General features: G+C 35.2%; 1 protein-coding gene across 1 annotated transcript in view; it reads right to left on the bottom strand.

Moving 5' to 3' along the window:
* Window positions 1-13,599, bottom strand: part of IL1RAPL1 (interleukin 1 receptor accessory protein like 1) — a 584,747-nt gene extending 571,148 nt beyond the window's left edge. Inside the window, exon 1 of the mRNA XM_050980007.1 lies at window positions 13,518-13,599. Within this exon, the coding sequence (XP_050835964.1) occupies window positions 13,518-13,599 (82 nt within the window). The remainder of the gene's footprint in view (window positions 1-13,517) is intronic.
* Between the last annotated feature and the right edge of the window lie 10,573 nt (window positions 13,600-24,172).

Here is a 24,172-nt window from a genome sequence, read left to right as displayed (position 1 = left end):
AGAGAAAGCCAGTAACTGAACACTGGTAAAAATCAGTTTGAAGTCTCAGTGTTAAACATGAACCACAATGCTTTAGAATTGTATTTTATTTTAATTATCCTTTCAGACACAGCTATATAATTGTGTTGGGAACTGAAGAAAATAGAATATTACATAAAACAAAATAAATTCAAAACTTGGGTTTGTTTTTTTTTTTCAATTTGTTTGAGTTTTTTTGGTTATTTAATTGCCTCGTTTCCTACCTCTGGCCAGGGCTCTATTCCCTTTTTTTTCATTGGAAGCAGTTCAACCCTTCTTTAAGACTGGGAGTTCAGCTGCATATGAATACATTTAATTACCTGTGATTAGCTTTTGACATGACACACTAATCCTTTTGGATGCCAACATCAGAAAGAAAAGAAAACAAACAAAGAAAGCCCTACATAATCTGACCACTGATTGAAGGGTTCATCCTTGAGCATTACAGATACCCAGCAGAGTCCTGAGGTAAGTATTAGATACTGTAATATACAATTTAGAAGATTTAAAGAATGTTCTTTTCACCTTAGGAAAAAAATAAGTTCAAACTAAGACTAAAATGGTATTGAAAAGTCAGTTGTAGTCAAAGAGATTAATCTGCAAATGTTTTAGTGCTTACCATGAAAACATTATCCATTGATACCACCAGAAACAGACAACATCACTAACTATGCTGGAAGTTCTTGAACGCTTAAAATTGTGTGAGTTAGAATTTTTGTGCCTACACCACAATTAAAAGGAGTAATATGAATTAAAACCATACAAAATTTGTTTTGATTTTGTGGTTATTTTGGATTATTTTGTTTTTTCTAAGGAGCAAAGTATAACAAGTATTATTGCCCTCTTTCAGAAAGTCACAAACTAGCTAATGAAAACTTAAACTTCTTGCTCAATAATTTGTGTCAATAACTGTTTCACTGGTGTATTCCAGTAAAGCCAAGACATATCAATTGAACAATTTTCTGATTGCAGAACTTTTATTGACAGGGTTAGCTATACTTCAAAAAATTCTTCCCAATTAAACAGTTTGTTTCAAAGGTCTTACTCTAACCACTGATAGATTAGAGAAATCAGAGTTGCAATTTATTTTAAAAACCCTTCATTTCACATAACAAATTTTAGAGTTATTGCAATGAATGTAAATAACTTTATATGTAAACAAAATAAAAAATGGATGGGTCTATCATGTTTCCATTTACACCAGGAACTTAATCTCCACTGGCCTTTCACAGAAGCAGTAAATTGCCTTAAGGAAAAAGAAAAAAAAATAGATGAAATAAAAGCATACATATGAAAATAAGTTATACAGAGAGTTGAATTAATTGAATATTAAATTATCTCTTTTTATTTCATGGTAAAGCCTTTTCTAAGATTTTTCAAGGATTTTTTTTAATTAGATAAATTGTTTTTCATTATTTTGCTGCAGATAACCTAGCCTGTTATCAACTAGCTGATTTTGTCCTTTTTTCTCCTTTTTCAGATTTTCTTAGGATATTGGGTTTACAGACTTGGTTTTTAATTCATGCATTAAGTCATTCTGAACTGTAAGAGTATTTTGAGGCCCCTAGCAGAAGGCAAGAGTCAGTCAATTTCTCAGAGAATTTGTGCAGTTTCTGTCCCTGGAGTTTTTAAAACACTCACATGGATAAAGTTTTGAACAATCCAGGCATTGGAGCTGACTTTACTTTAAACCTGAGACATCCAGAGACCTCTTCCAACTTGAATTATGCTACAAAAGAAAGCTGCAAAAATCAAAACTATTACTGGCTCAGCCAGTGAGATGGCTCAGCCATCTTCATTTGACTAAATCTTTGTGTCAACAAAACCACATAAATACAAAAATCATCTTTAGTTGTGGTCAAAAAGCACTTCAATATTCTTCTACATAAAAGTGTAGCAAAGGTAATCCACACCAGTTTTTGGAATGGTTGAATCCAGGTAATGGAATTTGCCTCCATATTTGTTTATATTGCATATTTGCAGGCAACTTTATTTATTCATATTTCAATTATGTCATCATGCTACTGCAAGTCAAATAGAGACTTCTTCAGCAGGTATTCTAATTTCACCCCAAAATTTAAGAAAATATACTGCATTGTACTACTTATACCAAAACAAACTAACTACAGTAAAAAAATCCAAAAGCAATCCACAAACACAATAAAACTCAGCAAGAGAGGTCTTCAAGAAGGGAGGGGAAAGGCAAGAAGTTTTCTTTGTCAGAAGTAGACGACAACAAAAACTAATCTCATATGTGACTGGTCATTCAGAATTGCTTAAAGCAGTGAAGGAGTGTGAAGAAAACATAACATAACATTTTATTTTCTCTCTAGAGTGTGATGGAACTTTTCAACCTTTTCCCTAAATCCTAGACAAGATTTAAGGCCTTCATATTAAATTTGGCGTGGAAATTAAGATCAGGCAAATGGGAGAGAAAATAAAGAGCTATTTCACTGAGCATGTTAATTAAATCAACCTAATAAAACATAAACTAAATTAAATTAAATTATTTTTAATAGCTGCAGGTAGAAAAGTAAAGGAACTGGAAGATTCTCAGATTATAACAAAGCATCTTCCATGCAAGTAAATAATTAGAGAATAAGATTTAAAATTACATAGACTCATAGAATCATTAAAGTTGGAAAAGACCCCTAAGGACATTGAGCCCAGTCTTGGACCGAACATTATCATGTCAACTAAACCTTTGCACTAAGTGCCAGGTCCAGTCACTTCTTGAACAACTCCAGAGATGGTGATTCTGGAAGAAATTGCTCCTTATGTCCAGTCTGAGCCCTGGGGCAGCTGCACCCCCACATGTCAGCACCTCCTTTCAGGGCATTGCAGAGAGCAAAAAGATCCCCCCCGAGCCTCCTTTTCTCCAGGCCAAACACCCCCAGCTCCCTCAGCTGCTCCTCATCAGACCTGTGCTCCAGACCCTTCCCCAGTTCTGCTGCCCTTCCCTGCACTCACTCCAGCCCCTCAATGCCTTTCCTGTAGTGAGAGACCCAAAACTGGACACAGGATTTGAGGTGTGGCCTCACCAGTGCCGAGCACAGGGGACAATCCCTGCCCTGGTCCTGCTGCCACACTATTGCTGATCCAGACCAGGTGCCAGGATATTCTGCTTCATCCATTAATAGTCCCATCTTGCTAAAAATTCACAGAAAATAGTACACAAAAAAAATGAAATTGTGCATATTTGTAAATTTATACCAGCTAGCATTTCTGCTGAATAATTGTTTAAAAAAACGTTTATTACTGAACTAGAATGCCTTGTTACTGACTCATTAAATTTCCTAGAAAAATACAAATTTAATTTTTTTTTTCTCAAATAACAAAAATATAATTTGCATTTAAAACATTGCCAGCAGCAAAAGTAAACGTATGATACAAAAAAGTATTTTTTTTTCAGAGTGTGTTTGTGCCTGGCACAATCATCAGAAGGAAAACAATGAACTGACTGGCCTCCGTGCTGGCCTGACCCTTGTGACCCCATGAGCTATGCATTAGTCACTTCTAGAAAAGGCAGCTTGACTCCTTCTCATACCTGGCTCAGATAGTTTGATTAGAAAGAGCTCAGAGGTTAACACTATTGTTCCATGTTTTCCCTCCTTTGCTGTGCTTCTCCCCAGCAATCACGAGTGGAGAGCTCGCCAGGGCTCCATGGTCTGCAGGAAGGAGCTGAGCCTTCCCTCATAGCACAGATATCTCTGCATGTACAGGGATTTTGCATTATTCTTCCCTGTCTCTCTATTGGACTCAGAGTTCACTCTGGGTGATACCACCAATGGCATTCAGCAGAAATTTTGGAATTTAAGACAAGTCTACCTTGTACTATTATTTTAAAATAGCATTAACAACAGCTATACTGCTGGCTGCTCTCTTTTGGTCTGACCAAGCCATGTATGTTGGGGTTATATACAAGAGAGTAAAAACTGCTCCTTTTTGTCAAGGATGAAAAAGACCCATTTGTGGGTTAATCCATTAAATGAATTTTCAGATCACTTCAACACAATTGTCTGCTTTGCATCTGTACAACCAACAGTTTCCTGAAATGAGTTATGCCTTCAGAGCAAGGTGATGAAATTACAGGAGCACTCACCTCTCAACTGTCTCATAATTTACCATTACTGCAGTCTGATAATTTTACTTATAATTGGAAAAAAAATGCTTTGAAAAAAAAAATTAAAAATACAAATCTCACAAGACTTTGTGCATCCTGATTTTGAAGTAAAGACCATAACAGCTGAAATAAGTCTGAGCAAGAACATCTGAAGAATTCAGAATTGCAATCTAAAGGACAACCTCTTCTTTTCACGCTAAGTTGGTTCCCATATATCTGTGTATATAGCACTAACAGCACTTTCTCCCTCCAGCCTTCAGGAAGAGCATGTCAGGAAGTATTTTAATAGGACAGATGTCATCAATTTTAATTTCCTTTAAATATAACAACAAATTATATTATAATGGGCAGAATTTATTTTCATGGCTATTATTTTTATGTTTTAATAATTTTCACCACTGAATACACTTAAACCAAGAAGAGAAATATATCAGATGGTCATTACTTGTCCTTGAGGGATTTTTGCCTTCTTATTTTCCACAGTCATTATTCTACATAAAATTGACAAGATAATATTCAAATTAATAAATCTTCTACAACAGTGATTTCTGATCAAAGGTATCTGGCTCTTTTAAATCTTTTAGGCTGTTTACCAACAGATGCCAATCAGTAAAACAATCCCTAATGGCTCCCCAGGGAACACAGGGACTGGAAGAATAGTGTCATCCTAAGCAGCTACTAAAACTCAATGACTGAACTATGTAAGAATATCTATTACTGTCCTTTTGGCTTCCAATTTTGTTTTGTCTCCTTTCCTAGCATTAGTCATTTCTTAATATATATTGCACACTCTAAAACATTGACCCTTTGCCAAAACACAGACAGTCCTTTCGCATACTGTGGTATTATTCACAATCTCCCAGGACTCTGAAAAGTATCAGGATGGATCCTAGAAACAACAAAAGGTCATACAATTATTTTTAAAATGCCAGCCATCCTGTTCATAAATGCTCACAGGACAAGTAACAGTTACAGCTTTCATAGTGTCTCCAAAATAAGTAATGTGTCACAAAGGATTTATGCTTGAGGTGCAATCATTCCTTACTGCCCAAATCCTCCAGGGGAACAGAAGGATAGTGATAGGAGGTGGCGTGTTCGGCGTGTTCTGTAGTTGATGTGCGGGAGGGAGGGAGGGTTTGAGGCTGGACTGTGATGGAGGGAGGAGGGAGGGAGGGAGGGCGGGAGGTAGGAGGGAGGGAGGGGGAGGGAGGGAGGGAGGAGGGAGGGTTATTGTCGGTGATTCTTTCTTGCTGAGTCTCTTTCGCTCTTTATCTCTTATAGCTTTCTCCTTGTCTTTCTTTCATGGTAGCTCTTTTCTCTTTCTATTCTGTCTCTATTCTTTCTTGCTTTCTTCTTTCTATTCGTCTTTCTTTCTTTCTCTCTTCTTTCTTGCTTTCTCGTTCTTCTATTCTTTCTCTTTCTTTCCTTTTCGTTCTTTCTCCTTTCTTTCTTCCTTTCTTTCCTTCTTTCTTTCTCTCTTTCTCTCTATCTCCTTCTCTTTTTCTCTCTTTTCTTTACAGTATAGTCTTTCTGCCACCCCTTGGTATACAGTCCTCATATTTGCTGTTCATCTGACATATTGAATAGCATCCTTCACTTATATAAGCAGAGTAGAGGCCATTGGAGCCAAACCATCCCCTTGCTCAAGCACAGGTAACTAGCAAAACTTGGTGTTCTTTCTAGCAACATTATTATTCAGCATGAAAACTGTACATTGAAAAATACTTCATAGTAGTGCAAAACATACAATATTCTGTAGCTAAATAAATATGCAGTATTGTAAAAGATAATTTAAAAAAAAAAATCTAACACTTCCCATACACTGTTGGCATAAACAAGCAAAACAGAAGAAAACCAAAAAAAAAGAAGAAAAAACCAAAAAAAGAAGAAAACCAAAACCCAGTTTCAAAACCGTATTCTATAGGAGCCCTCTAACTTCCTGAATATGCAGGAATTGACTAAATAAGTTGATTCTCCGCTCCTACTTTCTTCCAGTATCTCTTGATTCACAAACAGCAAGTCATGCCTTTTCACCTACCAATAATCAAATGGAGGTTTACCTTCATATACCAGGAAAGTTGAGGATCATACCAAAACTGGTCTAAGTGGCTTTGTCAGAATTGCCGCAGGATGGGGATATGGATGCTTTTGATGTCTAAATAAGGGGCTAAAGGGCACTAATTGCTCTTCTGACATCCTGGTGCCATGTAGTAATAGCAAGATGCAAATATTTTCTGTGGGTTATTTTAATTACAGAAGGCCTCACAATTCCCTCCAGAATTCGACAGATAGCAGAAGTTCAGGACAAAGAGCACAAGTGTTGAAGAAGGAGGCAGAGCATTTACACCAGATAAACTAGAGTCTTTGCATCTCTAGATCATCTAGGCTTCCCTCCCAGCAGGCACAAGAAATCATTCATCTCAGCTGACCCCATTACTGCACTGCTTTTGAAGGCTTTTATCATTCAAAGAAATGCACAAGTAAGAAAGCAAGAAACTCCCTCCTCCACTGAGATACAACTGTATCTTGCAGAGTAATTAGAAAAAATCCAAGAAAGTGGATACACTCAGTTAATTAATTCTTCAACTATGAAGAGGAAGTTGTAGCATTAAAAATTAAACAGTGATTTCTACTACACATTTAAATGGGGAGGAATACCGATCTTTTAATAGAACAGGTGCAAAAAAAAAAAAAACTGAAACATATTTTATTCTTAGGATGAAAACCTGAAGAATAATAGTTTTACTAAAATCAACATGGAATTAATTAATAGATCACAATATAAGAAAATTGCCTAAGAACGAAACAAGGATTTCTCTTTATCTCTGTTCTGTTTTTAACTGCAAAGATTCACCCTCATCTTTTTGTCTCTACTCCTTCAAAAAGAAAATTGTTTCACCGAGTTTTCCCCATTCAGCCCCACAGCTACAACCATAAACTAGGTTGCATATTTATATGCCAATTCAAAATGAGTTTTTTGAAACAATCCTCATAAGAAGCAAGGTTCACTTCTTAATCAGGTCATGATGCAAAAATAATTCTGCTCCCCAGAGCAATAAGAAAGGTACACATATATTTGCTTAGGACTGATATTCACTATACTTTTTCTTCCCGTCACTAAACATAGAGATAGAAAAAAACATTTCCATAGTAATAACAGTAGTCTTGATTGTTCCAGTTTAAAAAGTCATTGCTTGTGGAAGTTAATATTGTACATCAAATAGACACAGACTCTAAATATTATTTCAGTTTCTACATAACCACACAACAAGCCACAAGTCTCATCAATTAATAATGGGAAATTAACATTCTGTAACGGAGTGAAAACAACAGCTAGGAGCCATTAATATCAATAGACATGAACTCCTCTGGTTTAGAAGAAGCATAGCCTTTATTTATATACATATTGCTTTGCTCCAAGCTCACAGTACCTGGAATACAGCATGTGTGAGTGTTCTGCTCATAAATTGTATTAGAAAAAAAACAACAGGTATATTGATTTATTTTTGAACCTCCTTATTTCTATTCAGTGCATACCAGATCCAACATGACATTCATCAACTAATTACCTTTTGACAAGAAGCCAAAAGGAAAATACTTAGGCAACCAAAACACAAGCAGAATTAAAAACAGAATGGAATTACTGAAAGGGAGATACTAAGAAGAATAGGACTATTTATGTAGTACTACACAATTAGGACACCAAATGTCACCTGGAGGGGTTACAAGAAATAAATTAAAAATAAACTAAAAATACTCAAATACTGGGTACAGATCTCTGCTAAGGCTCAGCACTTAATTATGTGCAATTTCTCAAAGTGTTTTTATAAGCTGGATTATATATATACGTTCTATAAAAGAGTGACAGTTCAATTATTAAGTGCAGATGAGTAAAGGCAATTCAAAAACCCTTCCTAGATGCAAAGTGTTCTCACACTGTCTTGACTTACTTATATTTCTTTCTTTTTTTAACTACATTGTTGAGTTCTCATGATGACATTCCTCATTAGCTTCTTCATTGGCTTTGTTGCTGTTAAGGACAATATTGCACAGATATGTTCCTTTTCCAGTTATTAAAAAAAAGTCAGAAAACAGCAACTGTCTTTTTATTCAGAGATATTCTTTTGTAAAACTGTTATAATTATCTAAAATATACTTATTATTTCATGAGAAAGAAATCCTAAAAAATCATGGATGGCAATAATTTAGAAAAGTATAACCTTATAACCTTATACTTATTAAAGAATAACTAGTTGAAATTTTATTATGTATATCCAGTCTGTTCCTCAGAGTTCCACTATTGTTAGAAAAAAAAAATTTGGAATATTTTTTACCTCATTAAAATTAATATTCTGCTCATACAGAAATAAAACTCAAAAAAAAAATTCAGTGTCAAAGTCTTTGCTACCTTATTTCATAGGTATTGAAAATATTGTCGATCTTTCATCCAAGTACGACAAGAACCACCCATGTTGAGTAATAATTGCTAAGGCAAAAAAATACTAGACATTAAAAAGAGAACCAATCTACTGCTACACAACAGAATACATATCTAGACTTTATTCTCAGCATAATGATGTGAAGGATCATATGCATATCCCAAAAACCCATCACTAAAAAGATTTTCCTTCCAGCTAAATCATTCCATCATAGAATAATTTGATCTAGAAACGAATATTTCTATTCACAATAGCAGAACTGAACACAGAATATTAATTAACCAATAATGCAGAATAATCTGTAGAGAAGCAGAAAACTAGAGGCAGTAGTAGCAACTCTCACCTCTTTGATACAAGGCAACCAGATTGTTATTAAGCAATCTAAGCATGAAAAAAGAGAATACAATAATACTGTCAGAATAAACTGATCAGCTCATAATTTTTTTATGTAATGAGATCTCTTTCCATTCTTTTTTCCACATTTTCCCTTTTACTGCATTTGTGTTTTGTTTTTTTTTTTTTTTTAATAAAAAATTCCCAAACATTTCTTTCTTTTGTCTACTCAGCATCCTTGGAAAAAACCACCAGATGGCAATGCAGTGTTCAAGTATTTCATTTAACATATATCTTATAGGGAAAAAAGTCTATATGCATCAGCATGAGGCTCTCTTTCCTAACCTACTTCATCTTTGATGAATATTAAATTATTCATAAGCCAAAATTCTGTTCAGCAGAAGTACGTGATCAAATACCATTCAACCTGTAAAGAAGAGACTTTTAGAAATCTAAGTTCTATGAATGTAGAACCACATTACAAAAAAAAAACAAAAACAAAAACAAAACAAAAAAAAAAAAAAAACCCACCAAAAAAAACCAAACCAAACCAAACCAACAATTTAGTTCAAACTATGAAACTGGATAATTTCAGGAAAAGTCACTGAAAGGAAAACATTTAGAAATGTATTACCATAAAGTTCTCAAAATACTATCAAGGACAGAACTGAATTGCACAGAAAGTAAATCTACACACTTAGGCACAGCACAAATTTATATGTAGTTTGGTTTCATGCTAAGTAACGGGCATTTTCTTCTATCCTTTTGAAGTTTAAATCAATTCCTGTAAAACTCAGTTCCTGTAAAACTATGCACTGAATGAATGAAAATATGTAGGCTTTAAGTATTTATTCTTCCTTTGCATCAAATAGATAACTGTGATCAGACAGAAACTGTTTCATGATGGAAGGTGCTTTAAGACATGTAAAGGAGCTGAGAAGTAGTGCAAGAATCAGCTTCCCATTTAGCAAATCTTATCTGAGATCTATTATTTGACAGAAGAAAGTTCCTCTTTGCAGTTACTTTTGCAGGCTCTGAAGCCTCTACAGTTCAGGGAGACTTCACTGAATTCCTGAAACACCCAATTAATAACCATGATGTCCACTGTGAAGTTAGTGGTTGGAACAGGGAAGGTTACAGCAAAGAATCATTTATTTCTTTCTTTCTTGAGAAGGCATTAAAACCTGTAGGTGTTGTATGGTCAACTCTACTTGACAGGAAAAGTTAAGGCGTGCTTACAAGTCATCTGCATGCATGGATTAGGAAGAAGTTTCTTGTATCATCTGTATTTAAAAATGGAATTTTTACTACAGCTGCTCAGCTATCCATTCTCATGTAACAAGCACAGTCATCACATGCTCTTAATGTAAAAGAAATCCAACATGTATTAAAGAGTAACTTGAAACTGTTCAGAACTTTATTAAAATAGTAACTGGAAAAAAAAGTCTCATCTGTCAGATAGAGACAATCATACAAGATAAAGTGTTAAACAGGTAAGTTGAAAAGCTGTGACCAAACTAATTTAAAGTATGTTTTCTGTATAACATAATAAATATTTGATTAACAGTGCTCCCTTTATTCCCTATATTAATATATTTATTTGATTCATAGCACACAGTGATAGAAAGATTCAAAGACCACCTTGAAGTAATTTAAATGCTTTGTATAAGGATTGCTCTCATGATCAGAGATTAAATCCAGTGCAGCACAAACTAAGATTTCTTCTATTGTAAAGTCTTTTTAACCCTCTTCTCAAACAAACAAAACCAAGAATACTATATTGATTCTAATTGTTTCCACATATAGCTAATTACTTGATATAACTTCAGTCCTGAAAGCCAACAGATGGCCAGAATTACTATGGATTTTTAGAAAATGACTTTCTAAAGTTCTTGAAAAATCAGAGAAGTTGTTGGAAATGTATCTCCACCAGACTGACAAACTCATTATTTTATTAATCACTATCTTTTTAGCAGAACTGATCAATCAACATAGAAAACAGGTCAAGCACTCTGACCATATTGACATATTTTCAAGGACAGATCTCTTTTTTATAATTAAATACTCAAAATAAAAAATAAACATAAAATAAATTAAATTGTATTTTAATAAATATATTAAAATATCTAATATATATGAAAATATATACATTGAATAAATAAATACATAAATAAATAAAGAATGAACACAAGTTCTGTGGTTTTGGGTTTGATCATCAGAAACAGGTTCCAAAAAGCGGAATTAGAAGGAATAAATCCCAATTAGACCAACCATTTAGCACACTGATGTAAACTTCTTTAACTTTATTACATCTCTGTAATTTATAACAGAGAAGGAAGTAAAGAAAAGCAGTACATCTCAAAAAGGTGGCTACTGCAACTCCATATTTATAACAACTCATAAGTAGAAATTATTACTTTTAAATTTTTTCTTTGCTTTCATGGTGATATTTCAAGAACAAAATGCACTCACAGGTGGAACTGACTGAAGAGATTTAAACCTTGCCCTCACCATGCTCTGCCTCTGGCTAACATGTTCAATAAAACTCAAGTTCTACTTTCCAATCAATATTTTTTCCTACTCACAATTATGAGTTGCACTAATATTTGGAAACCATTTATATTTTCACAGTACACATAAGTCAATCTTATTTTGTTAAAACCCCTGTTAAATAAGGTTTTCTTTGTAGAAACACTTCAGGATTGCAAAAATAGCCCTCCTGAGCACCCAAGGGATGTAAAAAACCTAAACCAAGCCAAACCAAATAAAACAAACCACAAAAGCAAACCAAGAACCATCACACACTAGTACATTCCACCTAGCACTGATGAAGTTCTTCAAATCTGAAATCACAAAGCAGCATGGCCAAAGGCAGAAGGATCTGAGATTTCAGTAAATCAGAGATTTTTTTCCTTTGCACACACAGTATGACAAACTGCCCCCTTGGTGATACATCTAATTGAAGCTTACACAGGAGAAGCATGCAAAAACCTCAAGCCCCCATGTTACAGCAAGATATGGTACAAAGATTTCCATTATAGGTTTTCCTTTTTCTTACTGCATCAGGATGAGAACAAATTCTATATAACTTGAAAAATTTTGTATGTTTTTTCTTTTTTGCTGGACAGCAATTATATTACTTTCCCAAAAATAAATTTCATTGTATTTTTACCATTTTTTCCTTGCATTGGTTAATCAGATGAAGATGATACAGGCAAAAAGTTATGAAATAAAATGCAAAGACAACCCAAGTTATCATTGCCACTTTCAAGTAACAGGTGATAGCTGGACTTTTTTAAGTTCCTTAAGAATGGATGTCTTTGTAAAATTTACTTTAAGATCAATAATGTTTTTTTTCTATATTTGAATTAAGGGACCTTGACTTCAAGTTTAAAACTATAAAATCTTAATCAAAAAATCTTAGCCAGACATATTCAAAGGATATCTACATTATCTATCAAGGCTATAGCAGCTTATAAACATTTCAACTTATAACCAGATCCTTTGCTCTGCACAAGTCTGTGCATTGCAGTTTTCTTGAGTTTAAATAACCCCAAATGTACTTTATTCTCAAGTTTTCATTAAGGAATACCTTACTCTGTAGTAGTACTCCATGCTTGCCTTTCCTATGTCAATATTTCCAGCTACTAAAATATTGGAGACATAATCTATTTCATTCTGCTGTTACAAATATATTCCATTGAAAAGGCAAGGTATAATTTAAGAAGTTGCCAAAAATGTATAAAGAGCTGTGTTCTCCCAAAGCATCAGTTTACAACTACTACCAACCAGAAAAAAAAAAAAAAATCAGATACAGACTGGAAAAGCACAACAAAAGCTACCTAAAACACTCCAATGCCAAAAGGAAATTTACAACTAGCAACAAACCAAATTAACTAATTCAATCAACATGGGATTAAGACTTTCATTAATCCACCAACAAGGAATTAAGGTTTTCATTAAGGATTTCATTTTCTTTAGTGCAGTCTAGTAAGATAAGTTGCAGAAGTAGAATTCTATTTTTTTCATTACCCACTGAAAAGCCAGAGAGTAAAATTAGAATTTCAGGGTGACAGAGAAAACAATGAATCCAAAACTACCCAACTGTCTGAATACCGACTATTTTTCTTTGCTGAATTAAACTCTTCAACCACGTATTAAGTATCCCTTTCAAAAACACATTTTGCTGTTCACTTTTCATGGTTATTAAATTTAATGTGTTTGATCTATTTGTTGTTGCTTAAACCCAAACTCTATGATCTTAATTTTCCAAAGCATATAGAAAAACAGACAAATCCTGTAACCTAACAACACTGACTGCAAGGTAGTCTTTTAAGTAAGTTAAAAAGTTCTGGGAATAACTTTCCTTCAGCAGGTGAAAAGTTATATTCATTTCACATTACACATCTGATTTTTTTTTCATAAAGTCTACAGAAAACAATAGCCAAAAAATATATAGAAGCTGCCAACTCTTCTTGCTGCAGAATTTGAAATCCTCTTAACTGTATTCCAAACCCCCATAACAACATCCTGGTGTTTGTTTGCAAACATTAAGCACTTCTTTCCGAGCCATATTGTAGCCACAGAGATAAAGATTTACTTACCTGATCCCCTTTTGGTTACAACCTTCAAGCTCTGAGTCAGAGTAGCATACAAGAGAATCAAGTTGGGAATAGGAGCTTTCATCTTCTGTCTTTCCGTGGCTGCTTCCTGGAGTACCAAAAAAACAGAAAGAAACACTGGTTGTACACTGGTGCTGAAACAACCTTGAAGTAAATAATCATAATACTGACATTGTAGAAAGGCTAAATACAATATTGTGAGCAATTTAAAGCACTAAAAATGTTTTAGGCATTCTTTTAAAAAGTATGCAAACCAAAATAATTATAAAACAAACACATGCACACACACTACATTTAACCTTGGAACTTAAGCAAAACTTTGTCTACATATTGAAAACTCATGGGGTCTCTGCTAAAAGTTTATAACAGATCTCCTGAAACATCTGTTTATTTCTTTTAATCATACAACCTTTTCCACCCACCAACATGAAAAAGCAAATAATGCACTTCTTCATTACTTTTGCTCTCATTTATTAATATCACAAATTGAGCAGAAGACTCACAATAAAATGAACATTTGATATTAAAAACAATCTGATCATCTTCATGGGAACGGAGAAAGGGGAGAAATAAGAGAACATCAAAGTACCCAGCACAGACACTTCCAACTTCCTTTTAGGTGAGCAAGTTTCCATGCAAGTCCAAACTAACATATTTACTGCACTAAATCAGAAGTGAATGTTAATTAGAATGAAGATAACTAGATAGATAGATTAGATAATAGACTGTGCTTTAGCCTTCACCTCCAACATGTGAAGAAAGGATTTGCATTTCTATTTATTTACTCTGGGTATTAAGTGGTACGAACTGCTGGTGAAAGCAGGGACTAAACATTTTGGTAATTCCTTATATAAGCAAGAGGAATTGATGTCATCTACTCATGATGATTATCAGCTTCCTACAGGATAAGTTGATAGGGCTAATATCTCATATTTCAGTGTGTTGAAAGAGGAAAGGAGGACAAATCTGCCTATTCAAGCTAGACAGCAGCCTATCTATGCTATCTATATTCATTAGAATAGCTTACACAAAAGAAATCTTGTCTAATGGGGATGAGGAAGGGCTGGGATCAATGGTTCTTTAATATTATAACTAGGACCCAGACTAAACCAATGTAGTTTTGATATTCACCTCCATTAATCATAGTACTGGACAGCAACAGAAAAAATTCTCAGAAGGTGCCACATAGTACAAGTTTTGGTTTCTAAAGAGACTGTGAATCTTTTGCACTTTCATTGATAATCAGGTTACTGAGTATGCAAGACATTTTTTGAAAGCAGTATCTTAAAATATCTTCATCTTAGAAGAGAACTGGTTAGAAATAAGAAACATCAGGGGTATAAAAAAAGACATTATGGGAAGAATTGCTTAAAAAAATTATGACTTCATATATATATATGTATTAAAGCTTTACATTTCATGACACTTCAAAACAAAGCACAAACCTACTACATTTGTTAGTATGTATTTAATAAAGATGAGGAAATAATATATTTTGACAAGTTTGTATATCTTATTTTTATAACAATATTTGTACTCACAGAGAAATACACAAATGTTTGTTCATTCATGATCTTTAACAAGCTTCAGCATTCTAGAATCACAGTGAAAGACTCACTTGCCTACATTCACATGCAACTTCAGAAAATTTAGGCTACTTAGAAATTAAATATGAAAAATGGGATTGCTAGGAGGTAAATTATGTATAATACTAACATTTTAGTTAACTTTAAAATTTAACAAAGTAGCATGACCACTGGCAGCTATAAATAATACAGATCTTGGGAAATTTAGAAGCTAGCAATAAAGGTTAATTTTCCAGGAGCACAGTGAGTAGATACCACAATGTGTTATGCCACATTTTACTGCAGACCTTAGTCAAGCTTTCTGAAATCAAAATCTCATTTCTCAGTCACTGCACTAACTGATGCCGCAGGAAATCCTGAAGCTGATATCTTCAGCCTCCAGGGAACTAGCAGGAGTCAGCTCCTTGCTCTGTGTGAGCCTAATAAATATTGCCCAAAGAACCACAGGATCTTACTACGCAATTACAAATCCAGTAAATAGGTTCTGACTGTGAAAGCATATCCAAATACATCCTTTTTGACCACACATCAAAAGATAACATTGTTGATCACTGTGAATAAATGCAAATATATACATATATTTGCATATGTATGTGTATGCATGTATTTATTTGTATTTATAGCTATTTGTGTAGGGAAGCCGTGGAGCAGCTATAAAGATTGATTCTATCAAAGCAGCCCTCAGTAAATACAATAATATCAATAAGAAACTGTTCAGTAAATGAAAATCTTCTCTTGGTCCATGCAAATGTCACTAATTTAGGCTGTCAAGCCAATAAGGGGAATATTATTATGATAATAAAGCAGGAATTGCATTTTAAACATGTCACAATGGAAGACATTCTCATGTGCATTTATTCTCAGAAATTCAGGTCCAACTTAAAGGCATAAGCTAAACTGGCTGCTGCCTACATGACTTGTGATAAATCCCTAGAAAGTAAAGTCTGTTGCTGTCTTTGGAAATACCAGAAAGAACTTACTGCTAAAGGGAAAAAAGAAAGGAGGGATGACTCCCAACAGCAGCCACTGCCTCCTCACAGCAATATAAGCAGCAAATCAGATCTTACATAGGCTCTCCCCAGAGCCTTCCAACCCTTCTCTTCTGTTTACACTCCCTTTTCTGAAGGAGGAGAACTATTTCTGGTGTTCTCTACATTTTAAAAACCAAATGCTCAACCAAAGAAAATGCAAAGAAATAAAGTTCAGTTTACTGGAGCTGGTGCCTCACAGCTCTGGAAGTTGTCTGGGCGGTTGGGAAATCTGCCTCAGGTTATTCCTATGAGTGATTCAAAACAGATATTTAACATCCCTTGTCCCTTGTTTCGGGTGAATGCCTCAGAAATTGACTATTCTAGAAAACGTCACCCTTGTGAAATTGGTTGTGAAAACAAAATAAGCAAGTCAGAAGAATATATAAAAGAAACATCCCAAGGGGAATCTCACAACAAGTCAACAAAGTCAACAGGAAATGCCTTCACTACTGCAATGAGTATGCCTGAGGCCTGGACACTGTAACATATTCAGATAGCTTTTAAACCAGAAAACAAAATAAAAGGCATAATTCTGAGAAGTCAAATTCTTAACACTAAGTGGAGGGTGATATCTTATGCTTGGAAATAGCCTTCTTTCAGCAATGAATTTTTTAAGGAAGAGACTATTTTACCAGTCACTTTGCCGGAATTTATTTCTTTTTTTTTAATTAACATTAAGAAATTCTGATTTTAAGAAGCAGAACAAGTCTGCTGTTTCTTTTAGCAATAGTTAGACAGTTTACATACACATCTACAAAAGTCATTTTTATGGTTGTTCTTTTTTCAGATTTTCAGCTACTTCCACTAAAAAGCCAAGACAATGTATGGTAGTTATAAACTTAATTGCTGTTTTTTAAGCTGAATCTATTTTATCATGTTTTACATACCCTTTGGGTATAAGACTGCTATACTCCAAGGGTGAATAGTAGACTAAGAAAGTCTTTTAGAACCAGGGATTTTTGGCTGCCTTTTCTTTATACAATACCAAAGATGAAATGTTTTTTCATCTTGAAGCAGTATTTACTTCAAATTTTCAGTACTGTATTGTTTGTTTGTGTGAACCAAAGCACTGAAAAAATGTTAAATATTTCTACAGAAATATATTGCACACAAATTTTAACTGGGCATATGAATAACCTTTTTAAAAATTCTTTTCTGTAGAAGGTGTCACTGCTTGACACAAAAATGCCATAGCATAGCATTTGCATCAGAAAGTATCTAATTTTCCAGTTGAGACAGAAATAGAAATACAGCTGTATATCAAGACTAACATTCTTTGGGGAAATGCCAAGAATGCTTTTTCTGTTCAATTGTCATAAACACTCAGTGTGAGGAAAATGCATACACATAGACACACGCTTCCCAAAACAGCTCAGCAGACATTAAATTAACTATAGTGAGGCAGTTCCTGATAAGGCAGCAAAACAGAAAATTTTGATCTCCTTATTGTACTTACTATGGGCCTTACCCAATACTTGAATCAAACAACTGAAGTAAGAAATTTTCTATGGGCTCAGCCCCTTTAAAAACTTTAAGGGGATGATTCTCAGCCTACAACTGCTAGCTGATGTTGGTTGACTAATTATTTGAAAATATTTTTTCTTCCCATACTGCTATTCTATCTGAAGAATGTTTTTTTATATATGGTAAAAACTGCTGCATTATCTTTCTCCATCATATGCTCTTCAAAGAAAAAGAAAAAAGGAAAAGAATATTGCAAATCCTCTGAAATCTTCAAGATATTTCATGACTGTTCTGCGGTAATGACAAAAATGCCTGTTCAGTAATAGTCTCTTTTTATGTGGTAGTTCTTTACAAACCCCTGAATATAAGGTTATTAGATCCCCCAAGGTGTAAAGGACAGTTTGGTATGGCCAGAACACAATTCAAACATCTTGGGGAAAAAAGAGAAAAGCTTTAAATTCCTAAAATGAAAGAAAAACCAAAATTAGAATCAATGTGATTTCATAAATGTGTCAATTCATTGTCAGGAGCTGACCTAAGACAACCCTAGCAGCTCTTAAAATGGTAGCTAAAAGAAAATATACCTGTTTCAAATACAAACCTCCATAAAATTAGTCCTTTCTAGAGTCCCAATAAACAAAAGGATCCAGCAATCAAATTATGAAGCACTCATGAAAAACCAGTCAAAAGCAACAGCTACTGCATTTGCCTTCCAAATCATCCCTGTTCCTCCATGCCAAGCTGCATTCCTAAATTCAAGCATGTTGGGGTTCATGCCAAAAAAAAAAAAAAAAGGAAAAAAAAAGAAAAAAAAAAAAAAAAAGAAAGAAGAAGATTAAGCAACCAATAAAGGTGGAAGAAATGGTGACAGTACTTTAAACTGACATAACCAAAAGCCAATATGCCATCTGTCCTGCAGGGCACATTTTTTGAATAGGAACTCACTGGAGTCTTTGGAGAGGTTTCCAACCAACTGCATTATGACTTTCTCTATTAAACCTGGTACTCTTTATTGCCTTCTTTTAAAGATACTTTTTATTGACTCCATCCATCATGCAAGGTAAGTAAATCAGACAATCTATCTGGAGAAAGTTAGGATTATTCCATGTATCTCTCTATATGAAAATATAATCTACTTTTCCCAAAAGTTTCAGTTTAGAAACATGTATCACTTAATCGTATAAAAGAATTTAAAATTATTCTACAATGAAAAAGAATCCTGATATGGGTTGAATATTTATTTTCTTAGTCTTATGTAAAAAAGTAATATCAACAATAGTATTTGAACAAAACATGGAGTAGCAAACATTCATATTTTGCATTCTGTTTAGATTGATTAACGTGTTTCTAAATATTTCATTAAGTGACTTTTTTTCTGTACTATGTAATGAATAAGATTTCTAGATTGTGCTTTTTCTATTATGAGACAAATAGATTGTAGCAGATTGCAGATACCTGAAATTTAACATGTCATTTGCCTGAGGAACCTCTTTTGAAAAAACAGTTGGACATCTTGTCTGTCTGAACCACAGACTGAAATGATCATATAGCTGAAAACTATACAACACATATTTTGGGGACCTGCAGGGGCTAAGAAGGGGAGGTACAGATTCAGTAAAGACATACAAAAGGGAGATGATGGTCTCTTTCCAATGGTCTCACGGGACCTTGTAGGATCCAGGTCAGCAGGGTGCCCTTGGCAGTCCCAGATAATTCACCAAGGAGGCTCAGTCAATCTGATGCAAATAGAGCAGGAAAGAAAATCCTTGGATGGTGAGGCAGTGAGTTATTTACTGTCAGGGTAAGGGAAGAAAGGATGGAGAGAAGTCTCCATTCACTTCTAAGAGCCTTTACTTGAGATAAAAAATACATCAGCCTAAGTTTAAAACAATTTGCATTGGTATTAGAAGCAGATGCTTTCTTCTTAATAGTTCACAACTCATGGTCATAAAGAAATAAGAATCTGAAACTAAGGAAAGGTTAGTCCAAACTGGACTAACATACTTGATGTTTCCAGCATATCTAGTAGGATACATAGGAAATGTGTTCTCATTATGTGAATTAGGCCAAGGCATTAATGAAAAATTTGAAACCATAATGTCTTTTTCTGGACAGCAAACAAAAAACATTACAGTGACCTGGCAGCAAACCTACAGGCAATAGTCAGAAAGTTTAGCTCAACAGAAATGTTTAAAAAAGGATAGGTGGCAGATGATTGCTGTGTTATGTAACTTCTAAAGGTAGATGTAGAAGATAATAAATAAAAGAGTTATCCCTTTTTATAGTCTTAAATGCATAAAGTCAGAAAAGGAGGAAAAATTCAAAGATATCAGTGTGATTTTGAAATGCTGTCTTCCCAAATAAAGAAAAAGGCCTTCCTTTAAAATCTGTGTGCATTGGTGACCTTCACTCAACTTATGGCACAATTTTGAGATGCAAGATATCTAACACCACTTATCTGCTCTTGTGTTGGTTCCTTGACCACTCTGTATCTTTGCTTTTTGAGGGTTAGTGGCCCTGTTCTTGTATAGAGATGAAATTCTACCTCTGCCTAAACTGACAAGGCTTTAATACTGCAAGTATAATTTCATTGGATAATTGTGTTTGTGTTTTCAGGCAACTAAATGAGCTCCTGAAATATTTACAATAGCAGTAGAATAACAGAAAACAGAAAGATAAAATCCCAGAATGGTTTGAGTTGGAAGGGACCTTAAACTTGCTGACATGTCCATGTTACCAATGAAGATGTTAAACAATGCTGCAGCACCAACACCCCAGGGAATGCCACCTGTCATTGATCCTCGCTTGGACATCAAACCATTGACCACAACTCTTTCAGTGAGACTATGCAGACAATTCTTTATCCACTGACTGACCTGCCCATCAAATTGATGTCTCTCCACTTTAGAGACAAGGATATCATGTGGGACAGCATCAAATGCTTTGCACAGGTCCAGGCAGAGGACATCAACTGCTCTGCCCCCATCCCCACCACTGTAAACCTGCCACAGAAGACCCTCAAATTTGTTAGGCACTATTTGCCCTTAGTGGAGCCATGTTGGCTGCCAGCAATCACCTCCTCATTTTCCATGTGCCTTATCATAGATTCCAGGTGGATCTGCTCCATGATCTTGCCAGGCACCAGGGTGAGACTGACCACCCTATAGATTCTGAGGTCTTCTCTATTTCCCTTTTTAAAAATTGAGGCTATATTACCCCTTTTCCAATCTAAGTATATTCACTTTATGGGTTTGTGGAATTCAAACTCCTTTTTATGCCAAGTTTTCAAAGACTAGCCATTTGCAGCAAAACCATGGTAGAACAGCTGGATTCTCTAGTTTCCTATATGAGTACTTTTCTTGCATTTTCTAATTTTATGAATAGTAGCAGTTATATAACAACATAATATGTTTGAAAAATAGCTTTTCAAGATGTAACTTAAATTAACTCTCATTTTGAGCTTATGTTACGATAAAAGCATTTTTGAAAAAGTTCAGTCTTCATAAAATTTTCTGAATAGTTACCGGATAAAATAAGCAAGTTCTTTTCCAGAGAGTAACAGAAGCTTTTAAGTATTTTGCCTATCAATAAACATTACAAGAATGATTTATTTCCAAAAATTCCCTGAATAGTATTGATGCCTAAAGAGGTTACCTAGAACAGCGGTTAGACAGTGTTAAAGGATTAAAGTAGGTATTTATTAAAAGGCTTTCAAAGGATACACCTTGGGCAGTACAAGAGCCTGGCCATGGCTGCACCCAAGATGGACCCAAGATGGACTCCAGGTCATGAGTTTTCACACTTTTATAGTTTTGGTCCATTTACATATTGGGGCCCATTGTCCAATTACAGCTTCAGGTTATGAAATCCCATCCTCACAGACTGCTCTCCTCTATTCTCTATTGTTTATACCTTTTGGGCTCGAAGCTACAATGGTTCCCTTGGTTTTCAGGCTGGAAAAGGATTGTTTTGTCTGATTAAACTGTGAAGAGAACTTGCTAAACTTTATATGAAGCCCAGGTTTGCACAGTAATGCAGTGCAGAATCTAGAAAATATGAAATATCTATTAGTATCCATCTGAGTTACTAATGAGAAAGATATTATCCCTCAAGATCAAGGACAGAAGGATGTGGAGGATGAAGCTCCACTGTGGATATTCTGACAGAATGTTTATACACAAAATAATAACCACCCCTTACCATCGCTCAGGTTATCAGTTTACATCACACCAACATCAGTGGTTTTCCACAGCTGATCCTTGAAATACAGTTTTGCTAACACAAGGTAATCTGAGGGCCTTACACATGACCTGTTTCTAATTTAATGCTTGCCCTATCCTGCCATTTGAGATGTTAGGAAGTTGTGTAATTTTACATTACACTTCATACTATATGAGTTCCCTCTGAACTTTAGAGCTGTGAAAAGGGAGAAACAAGTGTTTCATTTATCCCCTCTCTCTCACAGACTAACTGACAAGCCCTTTACACTTCTTCAAACCAGATTTTGACAACCTGTTGTCAGGTCCTGAGATTTGTAGTGGGCCTGGGTGTCCCTGCCCAGCCTACCCTGAGATGTCCCCTGCTGGGCAGGGACAAGCTCATTCTGGGGATGTCAGTCCCTGCCTCTGTGACACTGCAGGACTGCTGGGCTCCAGCTCCACCTCTGGCCCCACCTGGATGCTGCCAGCACTCGAGGCAGCCCATCTCAGCATGGATTCCTCACACATGTGCTACCCCCTGCCCTCTCTCACGTCATCTTCTGCTCCTGCCCAGAGCCCCTGGCCACGGCTCACTCTGCCATGCCAGAGGCTGTTGACAGACCCCATAACCACCCCCCATGTTCAAGGACTGTGAAACTGCACCCCATGGCTGAGGGCACGGGCTACCCTAGTGTCACTCTTGGGGTTGGACAGTCCACCTTCACCACACCCTGACACCTTGCTCCTCAAAAGGGTCTGAAATCCAGAACAGCGACTCACCAATGTCGGTCTCAACCTGCTCATTTCAAATGGGAGAAAATTTCTCACATTTTAATACCATAAATAACATGAGAAAAGTTGCTGTTCCCCTTGAAAATGCATAGATTGAAAACAGTTTTGTGTTCACAGAAATAATGATAAAACACTTTAGAAATTCACTATTTTATCAATCATCTCTGATATAATTCTTTTAAGATGTCAGCAAACTATAAGCAAGATCACACATAAAAATATTTGAGTAGCAGCAATTCAGTATGTGAGTGAAATTTCAAAGGAAAGTTACTGCCCGACAAAGACAAGAGTCCATATGATGAATTTGCCACTTGAATATGAAAAAGAACCTGAAGAGAAATAGAAATAGGCATACAAAGGATAAGGCAGCTTTACCATTTTGATACATCACCCTCTGTGCCATAATTTAAAGCAGAGCAATTTCTACAAATATTATCACCATTTAATTGGTTTGTAAAGAATTTAAGCATTGATGATATGCAACTATACCAGTGCTGGGTATAGCAGAGCAGCTCTTTCTGCTGTTCTGCACCTATCCAAGAAAGTCAGCTTTCCTGCAATACTGACAATCACATCACAATTTCATAAGTCCAGATCTATTATGATGAAGAAGAGTAGAAGAGTAAAAAGAAGAAAGGATTGCAAATGGGACTAAAATTTCTCCTGTTAAAATTGTAGAACTTTTAGCTGCACTGAATGAGATAACTTTGAAACTGCCCAGACCCATCATTCCATCTGGGATGGCATTCCTTAGCCCTGCTTCATTTTTAGTGTTGATCTTGTTGCTTTATTTAGCTAGTTTTTGAAAAGCATATCTCAATGCCTTTAATTTCTAGCCAAACTCTGCTTGATATTTCACTGCCCCAGCAGCAACCAGCTGCCTAGTAATCCCAACACAGGAGAAACTTTCACTGCTTCAGTGGCAAGCAGCAGATCTGTGACTGTTGCTTACCTTCAGCTGCAATCTCAGCCTGTACTGAGATCCAAGGTCACAAAGCACTGTGGCTGGCCTCAATAACTACTGCATTTAACTTCCTCACAGACATGTACAGCTTTAAGCTTCTGAACAGTACTGTTTATTAATAGCTGCATTTTATGGTTTGACAATAAGAAGAAGCTCTTAGATGGTTTCAGAAGAGGAAGAGCTCCCAGTTTACCGATTATGTATTACTAATAAGAATTCATGAAATACATGATATCTGACCTTAATGCTGCAACATCCTGATAATTAACAATAGCTGTTCAAAAAAAATTTCAGATTATAACAATGGAACATAGAAATCAAGTAAAGATTTACATCTATTCATGTCACAAGCTAAGTATCACAAGTATAAGGTCACAAACTAAAATGCAGTATATTTAGTATGTTGCTGGCAATTTTCATAGCTGGGAGATATTATAATGACATTCTTCAAAATCTTGATTTGAGACTAATGATCAAAAATAAAAAACCTTCTAAAAAATAACTTCTCTGGAAAACAGTAATATTTTCTCCCACCATGACAAATGTTTATGTAGCCTTTCAAAACTGGAATTTCAAATACTCATGGACTGAGAATCACTCT

Source organism: Serinus canaria, chromosome 1, assembly GCF_022539315.1.
Source record: "Serinus canaria isolate serCan28SL12 chromosome 1, serCan2020, whole genome shotgun sequence".
In the NCBI taxonomy this organism is placed as follows: Eukaryota; Metazoa; Chordata; class Aves; order Passeriformes; family Fringillidae; genus Serinus; species Serinus canaria.
The sequence above is the reverse complement of the archived record's forward strand: the minus strand, read 5'-3'. Positions and strand labels throughout refer to the sequence as shown.